Source organism: Drosophila innubila (assembly GCF_004354385.1).
Source record: "Drosophila innubila isolate TH190305 chromosome 2R unlocalized genomic scaffold, UK_Dinn_1.0 1_C_2R, whole genome shotgun sequence".
NCBI classification, from domain to species: domain Eukaryota; kingdom Metazoa; phylum Arthropoda; class Insecta; order Diptera; family Drosophilidae; genus Drosophila; species Drosophila innubila.
The window spans coordinates 19,363,958-19,381,456 of NW_022995374.1; the positions used below are offsets into that span (position 1 = coordinate 19,363,958).

At 33.0% G+C, this 17,499-nt stretch overlaps 3 protein-coding genes and 3 non-coding genes across 6 annotated transcripts in view; 3 read left to right on the top strand and 3 right to left on the bottom strand.

Moving 5' to 3' along the window:
• The first annotated feature begins 622 nt into the window (after positions 1-622).
• Positions 623-1,104, top strand: LOC117785616 (small integral membrane protein 12-A). Its single transcript, XM_034623717.1, has 2 exons — positions 623-823; positions 892-1,104. Exons 1-2 carry the CDS (start codon positions 694-696, stop codon positions 1,026-1,028), a joined length of 267 nt encoding a protein of 88 aa, XP_034479608.1. The 5' UTR covers positions 623-693; the 3' UTR covers positions 1,029-1,104.
• Positions 1,105-1,131: 27 nt separating this feature from the next.
• Positions 1,132-1,204, bottom strand: Trnar-ucu. The gene has a single exon. It is a non-coding gene; the product is annotated as a tRNA-Arg (tRNA).
• The window catches only part of LOC117785615 (RING-box protein 2), a 29,955-nt gene continuing 13,587 nt past the window's right edge, over positions 1,132-17,499 (bottom strand). The window contains exon 2 of the mRNA XM_034623716.1: positions 1,132-1,804. Coding sequence (XP_034479607.1) covers positions 1,623-1,804 — 182 coding nt within the window. The 3' untranslated portion in view covers positions 1,132-1,622. The remainder of the gene's footprint in view (positions 1,805-17,499) is intronic.
• Trnam-cau lies at positions 1,416-1,488 on the top strand. The gene has a single exon. It is a non-coding gene; the product is annotated as a tRNA-Met (tRNA).
• Positions 4,117-5,199, top strand: LOC117785760. Its single transcript, XM_034623977.1, has 3 exons — positions 4,117-4,176; positions 4,584-4,919; positions 4,978-5,199. Exons 1-3 carry the CDS (start codon positions 4,117-4,119, stop codon positions 5,122-5,124), a joined length of 543 nt encoding a protein of 180 aa, XP_034479868.1. The 3' UTR covers positions 5,125-5,199.
• On the bottom strand, positions 12,291-12,363 carry Trnam-cau. Its single transcript has one exon. It is a non-coding gene; the product is annotated as a tRNA-Met (tRNA).

The window sequence follows — 17,499 nt, forward strand, 5'->3', positions numbered from 1 at the left end:
TTGGTTCCCGAAAAAAGCTCCATCCAGACTAAGATCAAATTCTAAAATTGAGTTTCTGGTCATTTTACTACTTTTAAAACAAGAATTTCGGTAATTGTTGCAGAGTATTTATATATTAATCTAATTTTAAAATAAAGATTTTCATTAAAATATTAATATTTTGCCAAATTAACTTAAATTAAATTCATATTTAAAAAGCGCGCAAACTTCCTTTTACGATCCGGAACTAGCGCTGCTTCGAGTCGCTCATAACAAGTTCGATTGAGCAACTCACCAACGTGAGCTATCGATATTGAAATTATTTCCAAACAATATATCGATATTGATTAAAAAATGGACAACAATCTGGAATCACACACTATTTAAATTTTCTTAGTTTTTTTAACAATTATTTGGCCAAAATTTTTATTCGAAATTGGGTAAGATAGAGGCGAATTTTTGTGTAACGAAGTTACATTCAATCAAATATAAAAACTCGACAAAATTCTAAAAAAAAAATCATATTAGTTTTTTTATGCATTTAGGTTATTGATCACAATATGAATATCGGCTTAAGTCCGTGAACCAAGCCTGCCAGCCCGTTTTTTGTTGCGACACGACTATTAAAACCAGTTGGCAGCACTTTTACGGAAACAAACCTACTCGATACAAAACTCTAATAAATTGTAAATAAATCAACTATAAATATACGAAATGTGGCCGGTAATAATGGCACTTTTGCGGCGCAATGCTGTTTACTTCACATTGCCAGTTGCTGTAGTTGTGGGATTTGTTGGCTACAATCTGGAGAGTATTATATCAGATAAACATACACCTTATAGCCGTGAGTTTTAAAAAATTTATATTCATAGCTGATAATTAATTTTATTCATAATCATTTATTTTTGGCAGCTTCCATACAAGAAATGCGTGCTAATCGCCTTACTGACGATACAATTATAGAAACTGCCGCCAATGTTGAGAAATTGCAGTTAAAAAGTCCGGTGCTAGAGCGAAATTTGTCTCCGTCTTTGCAGCCAAAAGCATAAGATCAGCTGCGAGCATGTTGTTACCTAAGTTATCATCAATGTTAAATAAAATCAAATAAAAAAAAAATGTACCGAACTTCCGTTTTAACAGAGTTCATTATTACATCCCTTGCGGGGATCGAACCCGCGACCTTTGGATTAGAAGTCCAACGCGCTATCCTCTGCGCCAAAGGGACAGGTGGTGGACGCTTTGCCAATAACTTATACAAATCAAGTGGAGATTTTTACACCGCTTTCCAAGCAAAAGCTCACTTAGCGCCTGCAGATGGCCTACAAAAAATAGTTCAAGAATAATTCTAAGCATAAGCAAAAGCTGTACAACACGACTTGCTTGCTTTTAGAATGATTCTAGAAACAAGTATATCGATAGGCGGCCACATTTACAAGGCCTCGGTGGCGCAGTTGGCAGCGCGTAAGTCTCATAATCTTAAGGTCGTGAGTTCGAGCCTCACCCGGGGCATGTAATTTTTTTTTGTTTTTTTGGATTGTTTTATTTTTATAATTTTATATTTTTTAGATTTCTTAAGCTTGACAATTTTAAATGTGGGCTTAACAGCTATTTAAATATCATAAATGGAAATTCGTATATGTGGACTATTTGCCCATGCGCTGTATGGACCATTCCTGTTGGCACAAAGGACAACGATTGTTCTGTTTGACCCACAAGGACATGCAGCAATGATGGAACGAATGATTGCACTCGCCCCAAACGACAACACAGTCCTGACGTCCCAGAACATCGCGTTTGTTCTCTGCCTGGCAACGCAAACAAGAATCTGAAAGATAGAGATAAAGTATCTTTGAGTTACAATAATATCTAGAAATGTCAGTGCTACGTCAAATGCGACACCAGCGTCATTGAACGACAATTAGAGGCAGCTAATGACGGTAACCGGACTCTCTATAGACAGCGTCAAGTAAACACTTTCCGCTACTGTTAAAAATCCCATTGAATTATGGTTAAAAAAAATCAAGGGGCATCCGTTTTCCAAATCGCTCTGATTTCAATTTATTTCGATTGCAATTTGATGTGTTAAAACCAAATATTTTTTCATTCAAAAATATTATTAATAAAAATTAATTTTCATTCAATAAGCAGATACATTTATATGTATTTAAGTAAAAAATCCAGTGCGAAGTCTTTTCGTGGGAGAGGTCACTGACTTTTTTTAGTACATATCATCGGTTTTCACTCAATATATTGTAACTTTTCCCAGAACTACAGTAAATTTAACAAGACAATGCACAAAATAACAACCGTTCAATTAGTGTGTGTGTGTGTGTGTGTGTGTGTGTGTGTGTGTGTGTGTGTGTAGGCATCACCTGAGCCACTTTTGAAAATGCAGGTGTTGGTGTTGACATTTCGAAATATGAACGCGTTTGCAAAAATTTATTAATATCGTATGTGCTGCCTACACTTAAAATATTTCACATAGTTTCGACTACAAGATACCCAGAAAATAAAACAAAAATTAAAAAAATAAAATATAAACAACAAAAAAAAATGAGATAATATATTGAACGTAAATTTTCGTTGATACAGAAAAACATTTTGAAAATAGTGTACATAAAATATAAACCGCAAACCTAAAGGTTTTATTAAAACTAAGAAAATAATTGAAAGCAATCATTAAAATTAATAAACTATTTTCAAACAAAACAAAACTCATAGCTTTTATTAAAGCTAAAAAAACTATTTTAGAAAATAATTTAAGCCAAAAAACAATAATTTAAATTTTAAATAAAATGTAGTCTAAAATGTATTGCTTTTAGAATAGAATAAGAAAACGAACGGTTTAATTGATACTGATAAACCAATTCAAATAAAATTTAAAATAAAGCAAACTGTTTTAAAACAAAATTATACCCGAAAATATTAATGGCTTTTATTTTTAGAAATAAAATAAATATAATAATTAAGTTATCCATTTTATTTGAGTTTAATAAACAAGTAACATGTTAATTTTGCTGATCTAAAACAGCTAGACTCTAAATACCCGATTTATATTGTTACAGGATATTAAATGCACAATCGACTGCGTAAAAGCGTTGTCATTAAACATGTTGTATGTTGGGAGCAACACGTATACGCCACAGTGGCTGGGCCATTCTCAATGCTGACATTTGCAAAAATTGGGAATAAGGAGGGAAAAAAGGGGGATAAGGTGTATCAAAAAAAAAAAAAACTGGGGCTTTGCATTCAATGAGTCAATGTGTTTTTTATGCATGTTGTATTTACTTTTTGGTGTGAAAAATTGCAAGACAATTTGCTTGGACTTGTAATTGAAAACCCAAAACAGGAAATTGTTAACATTTTCTATATATGAATTTCCAAGAATTTCAACGTATGCATCGTATTAAAGTCAATAGCCGATCGAATCAACATAAGCGTGTTTTAAATACGTTCTTAATCTAAATCTGCTTAAGTGGGCGTTCGATTCGGTTATTGGTCTTTGAACTAGGCCACAATTATTGTTATGCTCGACGAATCATTTTACCAACAAAATTATCATGCATTGTGCAATAAAATATATATTTTGTTCTTATGACGCATTCAGTTCTCAGGGTCTGACAAGGGTTTAATCACGTCTATAACATATTAGTGGTATACATATATTTAAAAGAAACTCGAGTTAAAACATCAATTTGTCGGCAAATAATACATCGGATTAAAAATATCGAGTTTTCCCAAATCATTTTGAAAGAGGAAAGTATGGAAAAATTGTCGCGTGATAGAAAAAATTGAAATAATAATAAGATTGACCGTTACTTATATTTTTACATTTTTTTTATTGTAATTTTTGAAAGAAAAACAATTTTTAATTTCTAGACATCTCTTAATGTATAATAGTTTGGATAAGGGGTATACTCATAGTTCACCTGTTTAAGTTAGGGAATGTTTAATGAAGTGTAAGATATATTTGTTTATATATTTTTTATTAAAATCGCTTGCTTATCAATTTCAGCCCAACAAAACAAAGGAAGAGCGTAATGACACCAACAAGTTAGATTATTATCAATGTTAATCCATTAAAACATCATTTGCCATGATGGGCGATTGTTGTTGCATTTATTGTTAGTTGTCAAAATGTGGCTAAGGGTAATACAAGTGATACTAGGATTATTCATATTGTTCACTGGCCTGACGGTAAGTAAATGCACTCAAAAAATTCGTTATTCAGGTATAAAATCAATCTAAAACAGTGTTATCTCTTGATTCTAGTATGATTTTTGCGAGCATGAATTTACTGAATAAATATACTAAAAAAATTACTGGTTGTTTTTTGTTAAAAATTAAATTTTTAAGAGACAAAATACAAAAATAACAGTTTTACAATCTAATATTTTTCTAAATTTGAAGAACTTTTGTTTCCAAATTCATATTTTTCATAGAAAATTTTGAGTGTTCGAATAAAAAATACAATTTTGTTAGGGTCCATGGAAAAAATGCTAGAATCAAGAACTTTAAACTAAATTTTGTTTGGCAATGATGTTATTATAATGTTGTAAGTAGATTATATTGAAAAATGGAATGATTATTTCCCTTCTCTTTAGGATGGACGTCTGCTTAAGTTCACGAATGTCAAGTGTATGGATTTACCAACAAATGATGGAATTACCAAATACGAGTATTGTCGTTTGAAGGTCGTCAAACGGAACTATGTGGAATTATCCCTGAAAGTCAGCTTACTGCAATTGCCTATCAAAAACTTAACCACAAGGTTGCAGTGTTTTCAACGCACCGATGGATATCGTCCCTTTATGTATAATGTCTATTTTGATTTTTGTAAATTGATGGCTTCTCACAAATACGATATATCTATCGAGAGATTCGTCTTTAATGCAATACGTAAACACAGCAATTTTAATCATTCGTGTCCCTGGAACGAGGTGCGTATTTTTTCCCACTCGTTTATAGCTGTAGAAATCTTAATGAATTCTTTTGCAGAATCACATGACTGTGGAGAAGTTTGCTCTGGATTTTACCAAAATAAATATGCCGGTACCATCGGGTGTTTATCGTTTTGATTTTACATTTTATTCCTATGGCAAACCATTGACATTGACGCAAGTCTACTTTGAGAAAATAGAATAATGTTCTAAACAAAACTAGTTGTGTTTCTGTTAACTGCAAATTTCTGGCAAACAATTAATTATATTATAGAAATATGTAGTTATGTCAATTTATAAAAGTGTATTTCATCATTCGTTTCGTATTTGAACACGATGTTCATCTGTTTTCTATAATAATTGTCTGGGCAAGTTAAAGCCAATCAAGTCAATAAACAATTACGGCTCACATATGAACCGATCTAACGATCTAACATTGAATAAGGGGGCCGGAGTCACAGTGGTACAGAAATGCCTTAAAATCAACTTAAATGTTTAACATTAGTAAAGGTAAATGGAAATATCGACATATGGAACAGAATTTTAACTATTTAAAACAGATAAATATAAATGTAACTAAAGAAATGCTCTACAAAAATTTTTATTTACATTTTAATAATTTTTAATCATATGAAGATTTTTTTTTTTGTGAATTTGCAGAATAATATTTAAACTTTAATTTTTATTTAAAAGTCAGAATGTATGACTTATTTTTAATTTTTTTCCAACCAATAAAAAAGTTGCAACTAATAGGAAAAAATTTTAAATAGAATTTTTATTTACTGAGTGTAGAATATTAAAAATTTTTTTTTCAATCACAAAAATAAAAGATGAGAAACCAATAATAAAATGCAATTTTAAAACTTATAAAAATAAATTATTATAAATTGTATGTATATGTAGTTCTATATTTATGAAATTTATCTACCTTGCCACACTGTGGAAATATTTAATGCGTCATTTAATAAAGTCGAGGGGGAGGAGACGGAGGTAAAAAATAGTTTCATTTGCAATTCTGCTGGCAGTCAGATTGGGTCAGTTGGGGCCTGACATAAAATGGAGGGTGTGTCGCCGTTTAGCATCTTTTGCGTTATGCAAAACGACAGCCGATGCAGCAGACGATTAAAAGCGGGTTAATTAAAAACTTGCATTGTCAGGTCATTAAAAAACCAAATGAAACCGAAATGAAACGTGACAAATGACGCGGCAGACTCTAAAACTCAGACACTGAGAAACTCAGGTGACTTTTGATTGCACAATGAGAAATGTTAATCAAACTACGTCCATGATTGTGGCGCACTGTACAGCAGCCGTCGTAGCTGCTTGCTTTGACAACCACAATGAGGAACTAGGCACATTGGTCCTTTTGAGCACTTTACTTTAAAGTTTCAGTTTAAAATGTTTTAATAATGCCGATGATTAAAAGATTTCACAATATTTTTAAGCCTTAGGACATCCTTTCGCTTTTTTTTAATCAGCTGTAAGCTCTGTAAGTTGCCATGTTTCCAATTTCAAGAGCCAAGAAAGTTTAAATTGTTTTTCAGAAAAGAGATTGAATATTATTTTATAACATTATTGATAAATCCGATCGAAATTGCCTAAAGTACCAATATCCTTGATTCCGGCATACTCTGCAACTGATGCTGTAGCTGCTTGCTATGCCACCCACAAGTTGCTGCATACGCAGTTATACAAACAGCAGCTGATTGCTATGCAATATTTGTTGCTGTTAATTAAAAGTAACGCGCTTAAAACAAAAATATCTATTATTAAATATGTGCTTTAACTATAATGCACTAATTCAAAATAAGTATCTCATTAAGAATGCACTTAAGTTTAACAAATATAAAAGTCGATCTATTTTCAAACAGATATATAATGCATTCAAATTGAAACGCCATAGAAGGACATATACAGTGAGTCAAGTATTTTGTTTGTCAAAATAATGAATAAACATTTTTTACATTATAAAAGCTAAATAATTTATATGTATGTATGATGAGTTTTATAGAATACAACTATTTTAAAAAATGAAATACATACATATTAAAGGGCAAATACAGTATTGAATATTCATTGCCTTTCAAGTTTTTATTATTGTATTATATCTAAAGGAAAAGTTAAAATAATGTGTATCATTGGGTATCACAATTTTTAAAAATAAAAACAAGTACACGTATTTATGAGAACTTATTTGTGAAAAGAATTACTTGACTTAATGTAAATGCCTTGTGAAATGGCATGAGAAATATTTTTATTAGACAAGTCGGCTGATACGACCAGACCGATATAAATAGATACAATATATACACATGTCCACAATTGAAATTCCGGTTTTAAACACCTGACTGACTAAACGCCAATGAACTGGGCCTAATGCATTCAGACCTAACGACCAGACAAGATATGCAAATCTCTGTCTTCTCTCTCTCTGCCTCCCTGTGTCTTTCAGTCTTTCTTGCTCCTGTTCCCCCTCAGTCTGCTACTTATGCAACTGTCACTTGATTCGAGTTTTAAGTTCAAGGTTAACGGGTAGACGGATTGGCGGGCTGGTGGTAAGGAAGGGAGGTAGTGCTATGACAGTTGACTATCTGAAATTAGCGCTATTTGCTGTTTGACAATTTTCACACTTGTGACAAGACACGAGGAGAAGTGTCGCTCTCAATCGCGTCACTTTTTATCGCTATTTCGATATCTGCTGATCACATGCTGAAATTATAACAAGGTGGTGAATTTACTCACAACTACCTTTTTTTTGGGTCTTATTTTATTCAGTGTGTCCAGGGTATCGAACAGAAACGAATATCGGTTTTAGTTACATATTTCTGTATTTTGGTTTTAGTTTATATTTGTATATTTCGGTTTTAAAATACTCGTATGATTTCAGTTCACAAAAAAAACTTGTAAATATTAAAAAAATAGCCGTTAATTTTTAAATAAAAATTCTTTGACTTGAAAAAATTTATTTAATAAGATCACGTTTCCAGTTTAAAATAAAATTCAAATGAAATTAAAATAATGCTTGATTGAACCTAATCTAATCGGTTATTACCGTTCGAATAATTGAGGTATTTCGATTTTTGCATATTAAAGAGTTTTGTTTCGTTTGCGATTTAAGTTACGGTTATCAATTTGAATCGGTTATTAGCGGTTAAAGCGGTTACGGTTTCGATAACGGTTTCAATTCCCTGTCGCCTCTTAAGTCAAAATGTTTGCAGTGTGGTAAAACAAAGTTCTGAGTTGAATCGAGTACACCAACTTCTTGTAATATCACCATGATTGGTCACATGCATTCGCTCTCTCTTGCTCTCCATCTGTTGCTTTCTCTTTCGTTTCGTCTGCTGATCGATCAGTTTGCAGTTGCGGCTTCTTTATTTATTTATTTCACATATCACGTTGCACGATTCGCTATGCCTATCACCCTCACCTCCCACACAACTCGTTTTCGAGTTTCTTCGCTTAGCTGTAACTGTTTCGTTTACGTGACGTCACGCACGGGGGCCCGTCTTGGGCGCAACAACAACAACAAAAACAGCAACGAAACGTGCCTCCAAAAACCAGCCCGTTATTGCTCTTAAAAAAGCTCTATGCCTGCTCTCCTCTCTGCCTGCTCTGCTCTCTGCCTCTCTGCTCGCCACCCTCACCATTCCATTTGCCATGCTCTTACGTGCATCGTTCAAAGAGATGCAAAGAGAGTGTGTTAGGATTGAGCTGCATTGAAGACAGTCAGAGAAAGACGCAATGGAAATCTTTACAATTAACAATGCAAAGAGGATTTTTGTATAGGAATAATTCACGTTTAGTTGTGGAAAGTTACACATGTGACCAAAAGTCCGAGTCACAGGTGTGAATCTCATTAACTAACTGTTAACTATGTACAACGCAATAACAAGTCGGAAGCTAAAACTTAATTAACTAACTTATTATAAATAGTTCCCAGCAACACTTGTAAAGATCTCTCTTAAAGATTGCAAAACACATGTTTGATATAAAATTGTCGTCAAAGGCTCAAAAGTTATTAAAAAGTTAAATTAAGTTTAGAATACGGCAAAGACAGGCAGGTGTTGAGTGCATATAATCACATAATATTTTAATATCCGTCTCTTGGGAATTATTGGGAATGCAGTTGTTCTCTTGAGCAACTAGAAAATATTATTAAATAAATTATTGAAATTCTGTGATCAATTTAAACGCCAACTGGGAAATTACAGTGTCTCACAGCTTATTTGACCCACAAACTTTCTTTTTACTATATTTTGTTCTTATTGCTTAATTTAGTTTAATATATTTTTAAAATATATAATTTATTTTTTAAAATAATTTTAATTGTTGAATCAAATCAAACTTCTTTAATCTATTTAATATTTCTAATAATTTCTTCCCTTTAAAATACTAATTCAGTTCAAATTTGTAATAAGTATTAATAAGTAAGCGTAAAGTTTAAATATGTGGTAGTCACTGTACCTAAAGTCGTTGACATATTTTGGCAATGTGCCACTTACTCTCAATACTTGCTCAGAGAAAGAGAGACTAGAGGGGCGACAGAGAAGGTACCAGGCAATTCTGGCATATTCCACTTGTAGGTCGATATGCCCAAAGTCCAACAAAGCGAACGGTGAATGATCGCAGAGAGCTGACAGGCCAAAGACACTGAAGACAAATGAGCGAGGAGACAATAACAACAACAACACCAGCATTAAAATACTGCAAACTTGAAACAACTTTTTGCTCATCAACTAATATATACTTGCATGTGTGTGTGTGTTTGTGTGTCGAGAGAGTGCAAGAGAACCAAACTGCATGCAAGACCAAACGCGATCCACAAGGGCATGCAAAGGGGAGAGGAAGAGAACAGATGATTCTTCATTGCATCCCATATCAACGTATCTGACGCGTTCGACAAATGAATGGAAAATTTCGATTCGATCGTTTCACTTTTGCCTCTTACATTTGTATTTCTAAATGTTTGCACTTCTTTTACATACAAGCAGCAGTGAATGTGTTGCATGTGTTGTCTGTGTTTCTTTGCTGGTAAATTTCCATAAAAATTTCCACTCGGTTTAAATATAGGACTCTTCACGCGACTTTGATGCACGCGAGACACTCGAGTTCAAAAGTAAATGTCTGAATGTGTGTATGTGTGTAATAATACATATGTACATTTTGCAGATGCAACTCCGTTCGAAAAAAAAAAGAAGATCTTAACTTGGCTAAAGCAGTGGCGAGACAGCACAGCCAATTGTGCTGGACTAAAATATACCCTTGATCCCTGTAACTTAAAACTTATATCTTATAAATTCATGGATGTTCCAGAAAAAAATTTGGTTGAAATTTAGGTTGTTGTACATTTTTGGAACACCCCTGACTGGAAAAAAAATGTTTGTTAGAAAAACATTAATTTTAAGATCATTTGTATACATAAAATCGAGAGCCTAAACTTTTTAAGTAGGTGAAAAACATTTTAATTCTTAAATTGGGTTTTTAAAATTTTCTCTTGAATTCTTGTTAAAAAATATATTTTTTTAAATATTCTTTATTCAATAAATTTTTTTCTTATAACTGTTCATCAATTAATCCTGTTAAAGCTTATTTCACTAGATCAATTTTTTTAATTCAATTAATTCTGTGCTTATTCACAGTTTAATGAAATATTCATATTAGATATCAACACTATTTTTAGCATTTGCGTAAAATATTTATATGCCCGGTTCTTCAACAATGCGATATATTTGATGAATTTTACAAAATTCGAAGAAGCCAACTTTAATCTTATATCTAGCTTATATTGTGATCAACTTCATTAACTCAATGTAGTTACTGCAATTTTGATTTACTATTTACGAATCTGCCCATTAAGTTTGTTTACAACAAACATACGATAATTCCTGTCTTATCATATGCATAACAATATCATAATATCAAAATCCCGCTGACCTTGTGGCGTTAACTTACAAATGCCTGGAATTGGAAGACTCTAGATCTAGTAATATGTAGAAATTGTGTCTGGGGGACTTGAGTATCTGATCTTTTGGCACGCTTTACATAAGAATTGCGCCCGAGCACGTGTAAATCGTAACTGTATGTAAATATACTCATAAGTATAAGTACCGTCTTCCCAACGAAAAGTGTCCGATAAATGCCAAGTCAAGCTATCTTTGCTGCTCCAGAACTAGCGATAAGCTCAGAGAAAAAAGTTACAGCAGTTGTAAGCTGAGTATGGATATCTGGTGCCAGGTAATACGAGTATTTATCTGATAACATCGACACTAAAGCTGTTGCCACATCTGAATAAATACCATATACGAGTGCAAGTCCGAGTACATAATCTCCCCATTGGCTGATCGACGAAAGACTAAAGCTAACCCACAACTTGTTAAAGAAAAAAGGAAAAAATAAAGGAAATATTCAGGAATTTAAAAAATGATCTTGAGGAATTGAATTATTGAATTACATACATAAGAATTTTACTGAATATAGCTTTTTAATTTTGATATAAGTACTTTTTTTATGCTGATTATTTTTCTGCATTTAAGAAAATCGCTATAAAATAAATTGTTATATAATTGAGACAAATTTTCTTACATTGAGAAAATTTTTTCTTGAAAATAGAAAGTATACAAATATTTATTTGGGTTTATTTAAGGGAACAATTTTTTGAGTGATTATAGATTTTAATTACTCTGGATAACATAAGTTAGTTTTTCAACAGACCGTGAAGAAATATATAATTTGATATATTAAATATATTAAATCAATTAAGTAATCAGCTTCATCGAAAAAAAAACAAGCATTACTAAAATAAGTATAACCCGTTCCTGAATCTAAAAGTACGAGGTATACACCTAGGAATCGAACGTTTGTGACTCTGTTGACATATAAAATTCCCATACGCGCTAAATAACAAAAATAGTTGCAATGTTCTTAAAGTTTTTATAGTGCCATGAATGCCATTATAAATACCATTATAAAATGTCGAGCAATTGTGAACGTGTAATGGACACTAACTTTAAGTTAAACTGTAGCTACGTATAACTATAGCTGTAAATATATGAATAAATTACTTTAAGTTAATCTGTAACTATAACTGTAACTATTACTAAATTACTGACGACTGTAGACTGCCGTCTGACAGATTGTCTGTCATAAAGCACTGACAAAAACGCCACAGCGTAATCTAATAGTTGTTGTTGTTGTTATTATTATTGTTGTTTGTCGCACGCAATTGTTGTTTAATTTGACATTTTGTTATTGGCTGAGTGCTCATTTGCCTGCCGTGTGTTGATCTCGTGTTTTTTGTGTAATATTACTTAAATAAATTTAAAAAAGTCTATAAATAAAAAAAAATAAAGAAATAGTGCAAAAAAATTTACATGCCCCGGGTGAGGCTCGAACTCACGACCTTAAGATTATGAGACTTACGCGCTGCCAACTGCGCCACCGAGGCCTTGTTCGCTGTTAGAACCATTTGCTTACTTGAGTCTGTTGCCACGTGGCGGTTTTGCTTTTCTCTCTTTGAATTTCAAAGTAAAGCGAATTTTATTTGTTGTCATTGTAATTGCGTTTACTTAGATTTATTTTTCGAACTGCTTTAATTTTTATTTTTTGCAGGACATGAAACATTTTTGCACGTAGTAACTAAAAGCTCTGGAAAATAACTAAAGCGCATTGAAAATATTTTATTAAAAAAACCTTTATTAATGCCAATTTCTGTATATTGCGAAACGGCAAAATGAAAAAAATCAATTAGAATCTAAGTTGAGTTCGATTCCATCTTGAGACTTGTACATCAATCATGCGACATTGTTTAATTGTTGATAGTATTCAATCAATTTATTGCGTATAGGAAAAGTACTGCATTTTATTCAATATCGATCTGGCAGTCTATCGCTTAAATATGTACTACATTGATGTTTAGTTAAATTTAGTTTTAGTACACTTGTACCTTAGAGCTGATTATATGATATAATCCAACTGGTTTTGCAAATAAATGACGAAATTCTAATAGATTTTTAAAGCAGACGTTGGAATTTCTAAAAATATATCTCAAAATACCAAGCAAGTAAAATACAAGAGTTGGTCATGCCTGACGAGAAAATTCCCTGTAAATGATATTAACTTGAACTGCATATAAATTGTAAATAAAGTAATTAAAAAATAAATTAAATAAAATAAGTAACATAATTTATTTTGCAATAAAAAAAAATGTTCTTGTTTTTATTTTTATAATTTTTCCAAAGTAGTTTTTTCTTAGAACAATATTAATTAATATGGGCCACAATTATTTTTAAAAATCAAACAAAATGCAAGAATTATTTATTAAAACAATTACTGTATTTCAGTATTTTCAGCTTCTAATATACTCATGTGATGGATACAGGGTATAACCAGCTAGACAATTACCATTTTAAATGATATTAATATATGCGTAAGATATTTGTCTGTGTTTAACTATCTTCTCGTTTATATCTATGTACTATGTATTTGACTAATTAACAAAGTGCCGCCGATCGACGTAAAGCTTTTTCTTTGCATTAGCAACAACTTTGTGCCAAACAACTTTGAACTGGTCAGCGATGTGAGACTTTGACCTTGACTGAAGGGCGCTGCTTTTGCCATTTAGCCATAATTAACTGAATGAGTGCTGTGCACTAAGAACAAATACTTGCAGTGCATGCAGCCGTATCTACAAAGTACAAATATGTATAAGTATACGTATATGCATGTATGTATGCGTGTATTACCAATCAAACAAATACTTTGCCCCTTATAGCTTGCGTCACACATCAATGAGATGGAGCTTTTATTTTTAAGGGGCAGACACCCAAGTTTTATTGTGACTACAAAGTTTAAAGTACGTTTGCAAAAATATTTGAAACTCAATCGTCATGTTATAAATATGTGATTTTAGGTATGGCATTAAAAAGTTGAGATAAGCCACTAAATTGGCCTACAATTTCTGCTGCCTCTTATAATCTAAAGAGGGGCAAGTCATGCTGGCTTTTCACAATTAAAAGAGCGAACTAATGTGAGAGAGAGTTGGCCGCTCTCTTTGTATCTGTGTGCTGCTAGCAGTTATTAGTGTATTAGTTGGAGGCTCGTCGCAAAGCTCGCACGTCATGCGAACCGCCATTATTACATATGTATGTACGTATGTATGTTTTTAAGTACAAACATGCATACATACTATACCTATGTATATAGATACGTTTTTATGCAGGTTCTGTGCCAAATTGTGCCCACGTTGAAAATAAAAACAAAAACGGCGGCACAACGTCCGGCATCACATGCTTAGTTCAATTTTTTATTTTATTTCTAGAATTTCGAGTGTGCGAACGCTAAATTTAGCATTTTTTGGCTTAATTACCAACGCGCGAAAGAGACTGAGTGAGAAAGAGAGTGTGAGTATGACAGATCGCGAGAGCTCATTGCGCGCTCTTGTGTTTGTTGGTGTGCGTGAGCGCGCTCAGCCCACACTCTCTTACACTCTTTTTGCCTATGTGTATGTACGAGTCAAGGGGGGGCAAATTGAAATTATTGTTGTTGTGATTGTGCGACGCCCAAACATCAATTAGATAAATATAAGCTTTTAATGATTTTCTGGTAATTTGTTTTAATTAACGCGTGCTTTTGTTTCGGAAATGCCAAAGCCAAAGGCGTCGACTATCAGCTTAAATTAGCGCGTGTGCTGTATCTGTCACCCATTTACTTAATTTACGTACATATGTATGTACATATGCATATTTATGTACATACATAATTTAAGTAGCATTGGTAACTCAGTTCAACAAGAAATTTTGCTGACGCAATAAACACAAATTGCATCAGCTTTTTAGGCAATACGTGCGCCTGCGCATGCGTCGAAGTTGGCGTCGCTGCACCGACAGCAACGTTGTCGAGAGCCAAGCTTCTTCACCGAACTATCTGTCTCTCTTGCTCTTCCTCTTTACATCTCACTGCTACCAAGTGCGCTGCTTCGATGTTATTCTTACTCTCAGCAATGCCTGTTGCTAGCATTCCTCTTGTTGTTGTTGTTGTTTTTGCTGCTGCTGCTGCGCTGCTGATTAGCTGCGAGCACGTTATGTATGTACGTGCAGCGAACGCCAAGTCTTGGGGGCTCGTCTGAGCTTTTTTCTTCTTTTATTGCTTTGCGATTTTCGCTCATTTCTGCTTAATTTGCTCTAAAAATAGGTGGAGTGGAAGTGAGTGCCGATTACACTATACTCGTACCTTGCTGTGATTTTAATTTCATACCCAGAACAGGGACAGGTGTCTTTCGTTAACGTCAACATAATTGTCAAATCTTATGATAAGATAAAAATTTAGTTCTGACTCAGTTTATTTGATTTTTCCTAAAGCAAAATTCATTATCGCAATTTACTAAAAATTAATAAGCATACTACTTTTACTTTTTTAAAAGTATATTGTGAAATTCAATTATGAAATTATATTTACATATTTCAGGTGCAAACTTTACATTTGTTTTTCAAGAGGTTGGCTATAAAATAGATTTAGGACACAAATGTTTTTTACTTTTTTTGAAATTAAAACAAAATTAAATTTATTAAATTATACTTGTTTTTTAAGAGAATATTATAAAATCCTTTTTTCTGTAATTCAAAAAAAGCATTATATATTGTTTTGTCCAAATTTGCTTTTAAATTAATTTTTTGCTTTTGATATTTAAAAATATATTTTTAAATTTTTGTACGGAAAGCCTATACTTTTATCATCAATAATTAAAAATTGTTAATCAGTCCCTTTTCGGCCTTTTTACTCCATCTTCACCTATTAAAAGCAATTCAGTATTTATTCAAGTTCATTGCACTTTCATAACTTCATTTTATTTTTGCAATTCCTTACAAATAACTTTTATTCGTACACATCTTAGTCCCCTATTTATCGAGCACATGCTTTCGTACTTCTCTCCAAATTCTCTGAAACGTTTTTTTTTTTTTTTGGTTGCTTTTCAAACGAGTTTTGCACTGAAATTGCTCGTAATGGTGACTCGTGTTTGACCTCCCCTACTGTCCAAAAACATTATCGTTTTTTCTTTTTTTTCTTTTTTTAATTTTTGGCTCTACAGTGAAGCCTTGAGAAACGGCAATTATTATTGCAATCGATTGTAGCTCAAGCAAAAGTGGAGGGCAAATGACGGTCGAAGCCTAAGATGGGAAATGAAGCAAAAATTGTGAAAACAAGAAAGCTACACTACTTGATACCCTATCATAAAGTTGTTAGATTATAAGATTATATAAGTGGCTTGTTTTCAATTTGTTGACACCCTTTAATCATGTACCTAAATTATTGTAAAGATTGATGCAGAAGGAATAGACTTTCAAGAAAAATATATACTTGTACAATACAACAAATGAAAACTACAGAAAACATCTTGGTTTTTTTTATTTTATGTTAATATCGTAAAGCTGTCTCATGCTTAAAAAAAATTTTAAATTTAAGACGAAAATTCTTGATTTAAATTATCTTACGCTTATTAACTCAATTTATGCAAATGGATTTATAAAACAAAAATGTAAGAGGCTTAAAAATTCTTAAACTATTAATTGCACATTTTTCGGCTTCGTTCACTTAAAAACGAATATACCCTTTGTAAATGTTTGGGGTAAGGGGTATTCGTTATGTTGAGTACTTCAGATATAATGATTAAAAAATTTCCGTTAATCTCAATACGTGTGTGTATTCACACACAGATACACTTGTGTGAGTGTGTGCAGACACACAACCCGTTTAAAGTGGAAACTGAAACAGCAGTTGGAATTTGTGCGAATTCATTGAGCGGTAATGTTTATGCCAAGTTATGAAATAGAAAGACGAGCCCCTTCAACAATTGGGGGCACGATTTGTATATAAACAATAAAAACAGAAAATAAAAACAACATCAGTCTAATAGTCAAATGGAGCCATACTAATAATTATTTGTCTTTTGATAAAAACAATTGAGTTGCGTTGAGTTTGATTGGCTGGCAGTGGAGTGGGGGTAGGGGTGGGGGTTGGTGTTGCCTGCGTCAGGCGCCGAAAAAAGCAAATTCGCTCCAAGGCTGCAAAATTTGCACGCGCCCTCAAAGTCAATTTAATAATATTCAATTGAAAATATGTGTAAATAATAAAAATCAATTGGCGCAAACAAAACGCATACTGGCCAAGCAATTGGCTATTAACACGAAGCCAATGCAAAAGCAGAGCCAAAACAAATCAATAAAAAAAAAACAAAATCATATCAGCTACTGCTGCTGTCGCTGCCTCTGCCGCTGCTGGTGCCAATGTGTCGCGTCACGTCCTCCAAGAAATGCCCAAAATGCGTCATAAAGCAGCGCAGCATCTAAACAACGGGGCGACTGCGACGCGACGCTTCAGCTGCGCCGGCGCTCAAAGCACCAGCCAACAACAAATCTTACACCTTTGACTTTGCTCTCTCCACTTCTCATCTAATAATGTTGTCGTCGTCATCACACACATGCATTATATATTGGCGCCTCGTTTCATTCATGCCTTCTTGGCGGCCTTCGCACATTACGCTCTCCAAAATCTGACAATGTTTCCTTGCTCCCAAGGCACACAGACA